Genomic DNA, 11,140 nt, shown 5'->3' with positions numbered 1-11,140 from the left:
ACAGGGATTAATGATCGCTTCTTTTTTGTTCCCGAAAATGACGCTGATGAGAGCCGTGAGACTCTGTCGTTGATTACGTTCTGTATTTCCTGGTAAATAGTGAATCTGCTCCTCCAGCACCGCGGGTCACACCAAGACACCGCCTCCTGGTTTGTTTATGGTCCAATTTCATTTAGAAGGAGAAAAACAATTACTACCTTGCAACAACCCCCACAATATGTGCCCAGTACGCCGCTCCCCATCGACAGCTTTTTAACCCGGGGAGCCATAACTCTCATCACACCAGCTCTTTCCATCTCCCTGTAATTGCTCAATCAATCCAACGAAGATAAAAGAAATTGCCGTGTCCTGCGCTGTGCACGCGGCGCTCGTTTGGCTCCCTAATGAGAGAAATGTTGTAAAAAAAAAAAAATTCGATGTGTTAGTTTACAGCACCCAGCAGACTTGACAGCCGAGCAAATACACAACAAGAAGTTTAATGGTGGTTTTTTTTACCGTCTACAGTGATGCATTATGGGTAACAAAAAGGCTGGAAATAAGCGACTAGGAGCAAAGGGTAGGGTGGTGTGGATGGAGGAGCAGGGGGGGCTGCGGAGAATAATGAACGGTGACTGTGATTCACGGCTTCAGGGTTATATAAAAAAAGTCTGTCCTTTACGCACCAGCGCTTGCGTACGGTGAGATGTGTGCGCCGAATAGCATTCAATTTTTAATTTCCAGCTATTTGGGCTGAAATAAAGATTGATAAAATAATACACACGCATATATTAGTAGTAGAAGGGCAGGGTCTACAGTGTTCATGAATATATTTGCTTTCATTTGTTCCCTCTCCATTGGAAAAAAACAACAACTAATCATTGCCTCCCCCCCTCAACAGGGAAATAAATCGGGACATAGGGTAACGAGTCGCTGGGTCGGGGACGGGCTGAGGATGCTGGCATCTGCGTCTTCCTTGTGAGTCACTGTGGAGGGTTCTCCTCCTCCTCCTCCTGTTGGCTTTTCTTCTGTTAGGAGAGGAGACAGAACAGCAGAGTTCAAACTCTTGATTGTAACCACCAGAAGAGACTCATTGCTAGTCATCTTACCCTCTACAATATATCACCATGGCAACCGTGTAGTTTAAGTCAGAGTAACTCAAACAAAAAATAAATAAAAGTAACCCCTTGGAATTCATTTTTCAGTCAAATATCCACGCGGCCTTTAATGAAGAAACGTCATCATGAACGTGATTGTCTTTGAATTTGAGCAATGGAATAATGTATGTGTATGACAGACAGTTTTCTCTTTGCCCTGCAGTAAAATAATCTCTCAAGGTACTAGTACTCCACTGGCTTAAAGTGGAGATGAAAAACCCACTCAGGGTGTCAACCCTGCTCATGTCCCTGATCATGTTGTTCTATTCAACAAAAGATGCAAAATGAAAAATGAAATATATAGATATGTATATATACATACACACACACACACACACACACACACTTCTTCAAATGTCAATCATCTTTATGAAACAAGTGAGCCTACAGAAACTAACCAACCAATTTCATGACATACATCATTCTGTAGCAGGGGGAATTGTGTGTGTGTGTGTGTGTGTAACAGCACATTCTAAGCCCGCCCACTAGTACGCTGTTCAATGCTCTTAATCACTCGTAGGAACCGAAGGAGGCCGGCTGCTTCTTACCAGTTTTAGGAAGTCGATGAGTTTGTAAGCGTCTTCTCCAGTGGAGAGGTCGACGAAGTCCCGTGGGATTCTGTAGCTCAGACAGGGACTGGGCTGCACCGTCACCTCGCTGGTGGTGCAGCGAAACGCCGGGCCTTCCTGCACGCGGGGAAACCAGAAAAGAATTTTCAGTATGGATTGGCAACTTTTCTCCCTTTTTAGAATGCATGTGTGTCTGTGTGTCATGATGGCAGACCTGCTGCTGGGCGAGCTCCCCCCCGGTCGCCAGCTCCTCCCAGCTGAAGAGCAGCGAGTCGGTCACCTCGCCGAACGGGTTCACGTCGATCAGCCACACCCTCCCCTGCAAACAGACGCATAAAACGCATGAGTGTCACTCTTTCGAAAGCAAAAACAAAGCCCACATCCAAAGTCATTTCGGGGCTCACCTGACTGTCTCTGTAGACATCCAACACAACTGTAAAACGGGAAAGAAGACAACAGCGTAAACAACTACACACACACACACACACACACACACATATATATAGTGATTTAACATGCGCAGATACAGCTTGAGACCACTTCAAAATGATCAGTTTCCCTGGTTGTATTATTTATTAGTATGTTTGAGTGAAATGACAGCATTTCGCCCACATTTGAAATATAGTATACACTATATAAATCTATCTGCTAGTTTCACAAAGAACATTTATTTGCTTGAAAAATAACATATTTGGATAATTAGCTTTCAATGGAAGAAGTAATGAAATATAAAAGGAAAATAATAAAAAGACAGCGATCCTCACAGTCTTCGTCCAGGAAGTTGTACTGGATGTGCTGGCTGAAAAAGGCCTGTATGGCGTGAAGGATCTGCTCCTCCTGCTTCAAGACGTGCTGGTAGTGCTGAGTGTAGTCTCTCTGGGAGATGGCTGGGAAGAGACGGACGCACCGTTAATCCTCTCTGAATCACCTCAAACAGCATTTCATCAGTGCTACGATGGAGGGGAAGCTCAGTTGAGTCTTATGAGTTAAGAACGGCGGTGGAAGAAAAAATGAAACACGTTAAACAGTAAACGCACTGCTTTTAAAATGTTACTCAAAAGTATAAACATAGTAGAATCAAACTGTACTTTAATGCGGCAGCTTCTCTATGAAGTAGCGGCTGGTTTTAATTGATTACTGGGTGTAGTGTCATCTACAGTAGAGTGAAGGTAAAATGTAGAATAAACAATCAAGTAAAGTTAAGGAAACATTGGACGTAAACTCATTGGCTAATACCTTCTTATAAGCAGTTATTTTTCCAAATGTTTTGGCACAAAGCCCAAATGGAGGGTGATTATTATCGGAGGATTATTACCGATCAGTTTGTTTTCTTTGACGAAGCAGCGAAACTCTCCGCCAGGAATCAATTCGCTCCACTTCCTCAGGACCAGCTGGGGACAGAGGACAACGCAGACGGTAACAGGAACATTAGACAAGCGGCCACACGGAGGAAGTGGGGGGGACGAGACCACAACATTTCACAAATAAAACAGCAGAGAAAGAAAAAACAGAATTTTCTACAATAAAACTTCATATTAGTTTCATTACACCGGCTAATGAAAGTCATCTTGAGTTTTGAATACCTCATAGTTTACGAGTGGATCTGGGGAGTCCTGGTCACTACATAGGAGGAATCTGCACATGGACATGAAGGAAGGTTACACCTGTTAAATAGATACAACTATAATATATGTTCTGAAGCATCACACGGGTTCGGGCTTTATATTTACAGCTCGGCTGCTGTGTTGCTCTCAAGATTGCATTCTGTAATCTCTCACTCTAAGTCTCACACACACACACACACACACACACACACGCACAGAGCTTCCGCCGGCGGCTGTGTGCCGCACTAAATCACTTGCTGCAGTAAATGTTTATCACGCAGAGCTGAGAGGTATAAATCTTCAGCTGCCACTTGTGCTTTGCTGCCACATATAAACAAAACCCCAGTTGTCGTGTTTTTTTTGTTTTTTTTAGGAGTGAGCTGTATCATTTCTCATCTAAATGTAAAGTACGCTGCGTGATTATGCCGTTGCTAGATGGCGAGGCTTACGGCTTGGTGAGGTCGTGAGTGATGAAGTCAGAACTTTTGAAGAGCAGAAATATGTCGGTGAGGCTGTTACACTGCAAGGAGCTGTTGAGAGCGATCCAGTTAGCGTCCTGAAAGGGAGGGACACACACACACAAGCACACACGCTTAAAGCTGGTGTGTGGTACAAGAAGCAGCCCTCATTCTTCAATAAATACAAACAAATTCTACAAAACAAATCATTTGTATTTCAATTACTCAAGCTTGAATTCTTGAGGAGGACATGGTTTTTCTCCCAGGCCTCCAAAAGGCGGTGTTGATGAGTAAAAGGACATGAGGTAGCACACTGAGCTTTGCTGATATTACATGGGTCAAACTCCTGAACAATGGATATAAATGTAAGCAGATGTTTTGATATAGTTCCATTGCCTGTTCATCAACCTCTCAAGGTTATACTGGTCACTGATGTTTTACCCGAGGAGCGCTCCAGTTGAGTTTGGGAAAGACGCGCCCACCCAGGGCGTTTATGGCCTCCAGCACCTTCGAAGTGAATTCTGGGAACTCAGGAGCCTATCTCACACACACACACACACACACACACACACACACACACACACACACACACACACACACACACACACACACACACACACATACAAAGAAAGCCACATATTCACATGGTAGTCATAAATACTGCATTATAGATTGATACGCACAGGGAGGGGGGGTGCAGATTTCTGTTGAATACAGCTTGAACAGCTTGCATTGAATAAAGTGCCCTACCTACTTGTTAGTAGCTGAAGTCGATCAGCATAACGCTGCTAACCAGTTTTAGTGCTTTATGTCAGGAATGCACCATAAGAGGGATGCGGATCACTTGAAGCTGGTGTAAATGTTTCATCAGGTGGAGGTTCAGAATACCGACATTTTGGTGGGAAATATCGGCTGTACTCACGGTGACGGTGGATGTTGTCTCGTCATCTGACCACTAGAGAGAAACAGAGAACAAGAAACGGGGTTTCAGGGTAAACATTGTAAACATTGCTATCAACAGTTCTCTTCAAGCCTGCGTTGAAGCCAGAGGTAATGTGACAAGGCATTTAATTATGGAATATAATATGATAGACCCCTGATAAAAACGCCTGAAAACAGACTAGAACAGCTCACAACATTTGTGTGTGGATGCATTTATCCACCAACGTTGCAGTATAAATTTACTTTGCATTGAATAAAGTGCCCTACCTACTTGTTAGTAGCTGAAGTCGATCAGCATAAAGCTGCTAACCAGTTTTAGTGCTTTATGTCTCATATTATACCAGATGTCTAAGGCTTTTCTACAAACAACAAAGCGTAACACTGAAATGATCCAAGTGTGCAGATATGTGTGACAGTTTCTCTTTCTCTAAGTAGACAAACATCAACAAAGTCTCCGCATACATACCTGAATGTCTTCCTCGTCATCGGAGTCGCTGTTGTTAGTGTATGTCTGCTGTGCGTTGTGGTCACTGAAGAGAAACAATAGGAGTGATTTTTCAAATCAGATCTAGTTTAAGTTTTAACGGAGAACAGGATCAACCTGCAGCAGCACTTGTCCACTATAAGCACAAAAAGCATCTCTCGATGCTTCTTAAATCCATTCAAATACTAAAGAAAACAGAATGTGTGTGTGTGCTTGCGTGTGTCAGTGGCCTCGTACCTCCCAGAGACTACCAGTGTGCCATCGTCCAGTAAATAGTCTATTACATTCTGAGGCAGTGGAAGAATCAGACTGGAGGAAAAGAAGACACACGACATCACAGATGTATACATGCAATTATACATTAAATATACAACAGGCAAAGAACAGGTGAGAGGAAGGAGGACACGGAGGAATGCGAGTGATTCAAACAACATTTTGTAGGAATACGCGTGATAATGAGGAGCGACGTAAGGAGCAGAGTTGGAAGATAATAACAGATATAACGTTAATATCCTGTTTGGAAGCTAACATTAGCTTTCAGCTAAAGATGGACTTCGCTAAACAGCATCGACGAGGACAACATTTTTATCGGACTTCTTTACAAACGTCAGCTTTCTACCTTTTAATCGTATGTTGCTTGAATATCGGATACCAAACCGAAAACTGACAGTTTACAACTTGCTCCTTCTTCATGCTGCGATTTCCCGTAACGGAAGAGAGTCCATCGGTAAATATCTTCCGCACTCGGGATGTTAAATGGAACTGTTGGAGCCGCCTTCTCATTTAATGACATTTAACAGTTTAAGACAATTCTTTCCTCACATTTCACTATTACAAACTAATACAACATATTAAAATGTAATCTATAAAGCATGCCTGAATCATCCACTATCCGTGTGTTAGTATCTAATTGCACTTATCCTTATAAAATGTGGAAATGACACAATGTTGGTATCCAATGAAAACATGAACCATTAAGTAAAGTCTTTCACATCGATAAAGAATAAAACTGGACTGCGGTTGATTCGCGGGACCCGGAAGTGGTGACCGACTCGTCACTGCTCCGTTCCGGTCTCTGCTGCTTCGGCTGTGTTGGAGACTCACGTGAGTTTAGTTTACTTTGTCCATTTGAAATAATCATCCAAAGTTTAAATCGAGCACATTTGTAATGATCATCCAAAGTTTAAATCGAGCACTCTCCGATCGCCGGAAGCACTTTAAAGCACAACGCTGCTCGCTAGCGTCAGATAAAGAAACGAAATACAAACATGCTCGAAGGGAGGCAAAGAGTCGTGGCTGTAGCAGCTAACGTTAATTGACAAACTCGTGACCAGAAACGTGTAACATTGGCTTCTCTTTTCTGCTGGGACATGTTGGTTGGACCTCTGTTTGTTTGTTTCCAGTCTAGCTTGAAGCGGACCTTATCACATTTTCAACTGAAGCTTTCCGACTCTACTTTCCTCCCCTTCACAGTTGGGAAAATGAACCACGCCGAGGAAGCCAACGTGTCCGCTGCTCCGCACGTCGTGGCCGAAGAGGCAAGTGACCACTGACGTGAAGCCTGCAGCTTCGAATGCTCCACGCGAAGCTGTGAATTACACTCGCAGGACGTTCCTTTTCTGCCACGTTATGTTCCTTACTCCTGGCAATTTATTTATCCGAGACTCCATATTATTTGCCGTTGTTACTTCCACTTTTATGTTTCGATTAATACCAATTGCTCTTTTAGATGAATCGATTAACACACGAATGAATGTATTTGATGTATTTGCTTTTCAGTTTTGCAGGAACGACCCTTTGTATACCGCATGCATGCGTCTCTATAACAGAAGAGTTGTGTGCAATTGGAGTAGCTCACACTGTAAACTAAGTAACTAACTTCTCGACTAAGCTGTTTAGTTGTAATCTATTGTGATCACACAACGGTGTGTTTTGCAGCTCATGGTGACAGGCAAGTGGGTAAAGCTGGAGAAGACCACGTACGTGGACTGGTCCGGAAGCACCAGGTACTGTTGTGCGTATGGACTGCCACAATCCTCGCAATCACACACACGTGTCGTTTTGACCCCCCCTCTCCCCCCCCTTTTTCCTTTTTTTTTCATCCACCAGAACCTGGGAGACCGTGAAAAGGACAACAAGGCAAACCAACACAGAAGCAGATGGTGAGCACATCCAGTTATATAAATATGTGTATGTTTTAACTGCTTGGTAAAGGTGCTGTTGGCTGTAACACACTTCTCCCCCAGGTGTTGGGATTATCGCCCTGCTGAAGCGGACGCTGCACAAAGACTGCGTGGTGATGGTGAAGCAGTTCCGTCCCCCCATGGCTTGCCACACTCTGGAGTTTCCTGCAGGTCGGAAGGTTTCTTTCACCAAATTGGAACCATTTGAAAAGCGTCGAAAGTAGAGTTTTTCTTGTCGAGTGACAAAGTTTGTGTCCATTTTTCATGTTGATGTCTCTGCTGTGCTTAGGGTTGATTGACGAGGGGGAAAGTGCAGAGGCGGCTGCTTTGAGGGAGCTAAAAGAAGAAACCGGCTACAAAGGGGAAGTAGTGGGAATCACTCCAGGTACCGTCACGCTGAGATTTGCTGTGCATGTGATTGCATAAGCACATTCTCTTGGATTTATCTTATCTTCTGTGTGTCTGAGAGGTTAAGGGGCCAAGGGTGAAAATACGTATCTTGCTCTAATTCCTTTGAAAATACAAGGTAGAGCAGTTATGTTATTGTCTTGGTCGCAGTGACCTGTCTGGACCCCGGCCTGTCTAACTGCACCACCCAGATGGTCATGGTCAATATCAACGGAGACGAGGGGGAGAATATCAACCCAAAGCAGCAGCTCGGTGAGAGTCATTCACTTATCTCCTACTCTCTTGTCTAATCAAATATTTATGTAATCTTTGACCTCTTGCAAAATACTAAAGTGAGGGCGCATGAGTGATTCAAGGGAACATTTTCAATAGATAACTTTATTTTGAATTTTGTAATAATAATAAATTCTTCCTTAATTCTTCCTTACAGGTGATGGAGGTGAGTTATTTTCCTTTTTAAAATACATCAGAAATAATAAATAAAATGTATCCCAGATCAAACCACGGTCGTATCCTCCCCTTGCAGAATTTGTTGAAGTCATTCTCTTACCTCTCGATGAATTCCAGATGAAAATAGATGGTGAGGCATTGGGATTTTATTTTTTTTAAGAGTAACGATAACATTCTGAGAGCGAGGAGTAACACTGACTTATGCTTTTATCTGGTAGATCTCATGAAGAAAGAAAAGATTGTGGTGGATGCCAAAGTGTACATCTTCGCCATGGGGATGGTTCAGGCCTTCTTTAAGCCGAGGGAACTCCCCGTCCTGAAGCAGTGAAGGGAAACATTCGGGATGAGAGAGAAATAAATGTTCTTTTCTTTTACAAAGGGCATACAACACAGGACTGTGAACAAAGGCCTTCCAAATTTGTAATGAGAAACTGTATATGAAAAGTTGTTGAAATGTGGTTTCAGACACAAGTAACTTCCTATTTTAATTTGTTTCTGCGATGTATAATGCCCATCCATAGAGCAAAATGAAATCTAGAAGACGTATTAACAACTGTGTGTTTTGAACATACTGAATGCAAAAGTCTAATTATGAAATGGAAGTCCGGAAATGGCCTTGGTTTTCGGAAATGAGCGTATGGAGGAGCTGTTTACAATTGCTTGCTCACTTTGTGGTTGTCAGTATGGAAGTACTACCTTGAGGACTGACTCATACTCCGGTTGGTCGACTGTTTAATCATTCACACATCAACACAGAATATGTTTCAGCCCTTAGTCTAGAATGACTAATGTCACCGGTTTTATTTTTATGATATTACGTGTAGTTTGAGACGCTGCTTTTACTGAGTGATCAAAAAAACATTCCTAACATAGTATTTTGCCAACTTTAATGGATGCAACAAATTCACCTCCGAACACTTTAAGCATGCACATTTGTCTAAAGGCCTCCTGAGAACAGAAGAAACGTCCCTTTAGATGAAGTAGACAGCCAGTGAGTTATAAATAACCCATGTATTGTGATAGTAACATATAGTACATTTGTCTGAGGTATTAACAACATATTTTCTTTCTTTTTGTGTAACTCCACTGTAATGTACAACAGATGCTGTTGTGATAAAGGTAGCAAATGATTAATAGGAAATGATTCATTTTGTGCCTCCCAACATTATGGTGCCAATAACAATACTGATGGTTTACTCTAGAAATGCCTGACCATTTAATAAATGTTCTACTACTTTTACTTTCCTAAATTGTGTGTTTCTATCTCAAACTGACTTAAACAGCAAAAGTGGTAGAAGAGAAAATACTTAGTTTGTGTGCCTGACTAGTGGAATTATCCTATAGACTATTGTCTAATGGGAGGTCTTAGTCCTGATGGACCTCAGCCTCCTGTCAGATGGAAGGGGCACAAACAGTTTTTGTCCGGGGTGAGAGGGGTCAGCTACGATCCTTTTAGCTCGCTTCAGGGTCCTAGAAGCGAACAAGTCCTGTAGGGACGGCATATTGCAGCCGATCACCCTCTGCAGAGCGGATGACACTTCAGCTTGCCCTTGTCCTTGGCTGTGGCTGCAGCGTAGCAGACGGTGATGGAGGAGCAGAGGATGACTCGCTGATGGCCGTGTAGAAATGCACCATCCTCGTCTTTTGGCACCTCTGTTGGGCACCACGGCAGATCTTCATCACCCCACCTGTAGGCGCTCTCATCCCTACCAGTGATCAGTCCAATGAGGATGGTGTCATCTGCAAATTTCAGGAGCTTGACGGACTGGTGACTGGAGGTGAAGCTGTTTCTGTACAGGGAGAAGAGCAGAGGAGAAAGAACGCAGCCTTGGGGGAACCGGTGCTGATGGTCCGAGAGGCTGAGACATGTTTCCCCAGCTTCACGTGCTGCTTCCTGTCAGACAGGGGGTCTGTGATCCACTTGCAGGTGGAGTCGGGCACGTGCAGCTGGGCGAGTTTGTCCTGCAGCAGAGACGTGATGCAGAAGTCCACAAACAGGATCCTGCCATAGGTTCCTTGGAAGTCCATGCTGAAGGATGAAAGGAGGGCCATGTTGATCGCATCATATACAGACCTGTTGGCTCTGTAGGCAAACTGCAGTGGGATCTAGGAGGGGGTCGGTGAGGGAGTTCAGGTGGGATAGGACAAGGCAAAGAACGTCATGACTACAGAGTTCAGGGCGACGGGCCTTTAGTCATTAAATCCTGTGATCCAAGGCTGTTTGTGGACGGGGATGATGGTGGAGGCCTTGAAACAGGCTGGAACGTGGCACGTCTCCTCTAAGGTGTTAAAGACTGCTGTGAACACCTAAGACAACTGATCAGCACAATGCTTCAGGGTAGAGAGGAAGACAGTCTTTGCGTGGGTTCTGCTTTTTAAAAAGCCTGTTGACTTCTCTCTCTAGAATAGAAAGGGTCGTCACTCAGCGTGGTTACATGGATTCGAATAACTGGCTTAGTCGGACTGAAATCGAATTATCCGTTTCATGTAAACACCTTTGTCCGACTATGTGCGGTCCGACTACGATCCGATTAACACCCCTGGACTGAGAAGGAGGGTGGAGGAGGTGGGGTATGGAGTCAATGACTGTCACATTGTCTTTTAAATCTGCAGTAGAACTGATTCAGCTGGTCTGGCAGGCAGAGGTCACATTGATGCAGTGGGGGGGGGTTAGGCCTATAGTTAGTAGTCTGTGTGAGACCTCTCCAGACAGAAGCCGAGCCAATTGCTGAAAGCTGGTGTTGCGGTTTCTAAGTGTACATTCGTTTAGCATCTCTTTAGCATCGCCTTGCTAAACCTGTATTTTGTCTTGTCCTTGTCCCCACTCCTAAATGCCTGAACCTTCTGCACCATAGCTTTCTGAGTTCTGTTGTAAACCAGGGTATGTCATTGTTATAACTCACCCTGGT

The 11,140-nt window shown here is 43.8% G+C and overlaps 2 protein-coding genes across 2 annotated transcripts; one reads left to right on the top strand and one right to left on the bottom strand.

The window, feature by feature from the left end:
- Window positions 1–460: 460 nt before the first annotated feature.
- On the bottom strand, window positions 461–5,941 carry cdc123 (cell division cycle 123 homolog (S. cerevisiae)). The gene is made up of 13 exons (XM_040174148.2): window positions 5,810–5,941; window positions 5,428–5,499; window positions 5,173–5,236; window positions 4,687–4,719; window positions 4,206–4,301; window positions 3,756–3,862; window positions 3,286–3,337; window positions 3,018–3,093; window positions 2,467–2,589; window positions 2,107–2,135; window positions 1,917–2,021; window positions 1,682–1,819; window positions 461–1,004 (listed from the first exon to the last, which is right to left on the bottom strand). Exons 1-13 carry the CDS (start codon window positions 5,881–5,883, stop codon window positions 960–962), a joined length of 1,014 nt encoding a protein of 337 aa, XP_040030082.2. The 5' UTR covers window positions 5,884–5,941; the 3' UTR covers window positions 461–959.
- On the top strand, window positions 5,841–9,471 carry nudt5 (nudix (nucleoside diphosphate linked moiety X)-type motif 5). The gene is made up of 11 exons (XM_040174149.2): window positions 5,841–5,917; window positions 6,193–6,294; window positions 6,664–6,728; window positions 7,129–7,196; window positions 7,300–7,352; window positions 7,437–7,544; window positions 7,663–7,758; window positions 7,932–8,033; window positions 8,212–8,220; window positions 8,308–8,361; window positions 8,450–9,471. Exons 3-11 carry the CDS (start codon window positions 6,672–6,674, stop codon window positions 8,557–8,559), a joined length of 657 nt encoding a protein of 218 aa, XP_040030083.1. The 5' UTR covers window positions 5,841–5,917; window positions 6,193–6,294; window positions 6,664–6,671; the 3' UTR covers window positions 8,560–9,471.
- Window positions 9,472–11,140: the final 1,669 nt, after the last annotated feature.

The sequence above is a fragment of the Gasterosteus aculeatus genome, chromosome 4 (genome assembly GCF_964276395.1).
Source record: "Gasterosteus aculeatus chromosome 4, fGasAcu3.hap1.1, whole genome shotgun sequence".
NCBI classification, from domain to species: domain Eukaryota; kingdom Metazoa; phylum Chordata; class Actinopteri; order Perciformes; family Gasterosteidae; genus Gasterosteus; species Gasterosteus aculeatus.
This window is presented reverse-complemented; position numbering and strand designations above follow the sequence as displayed.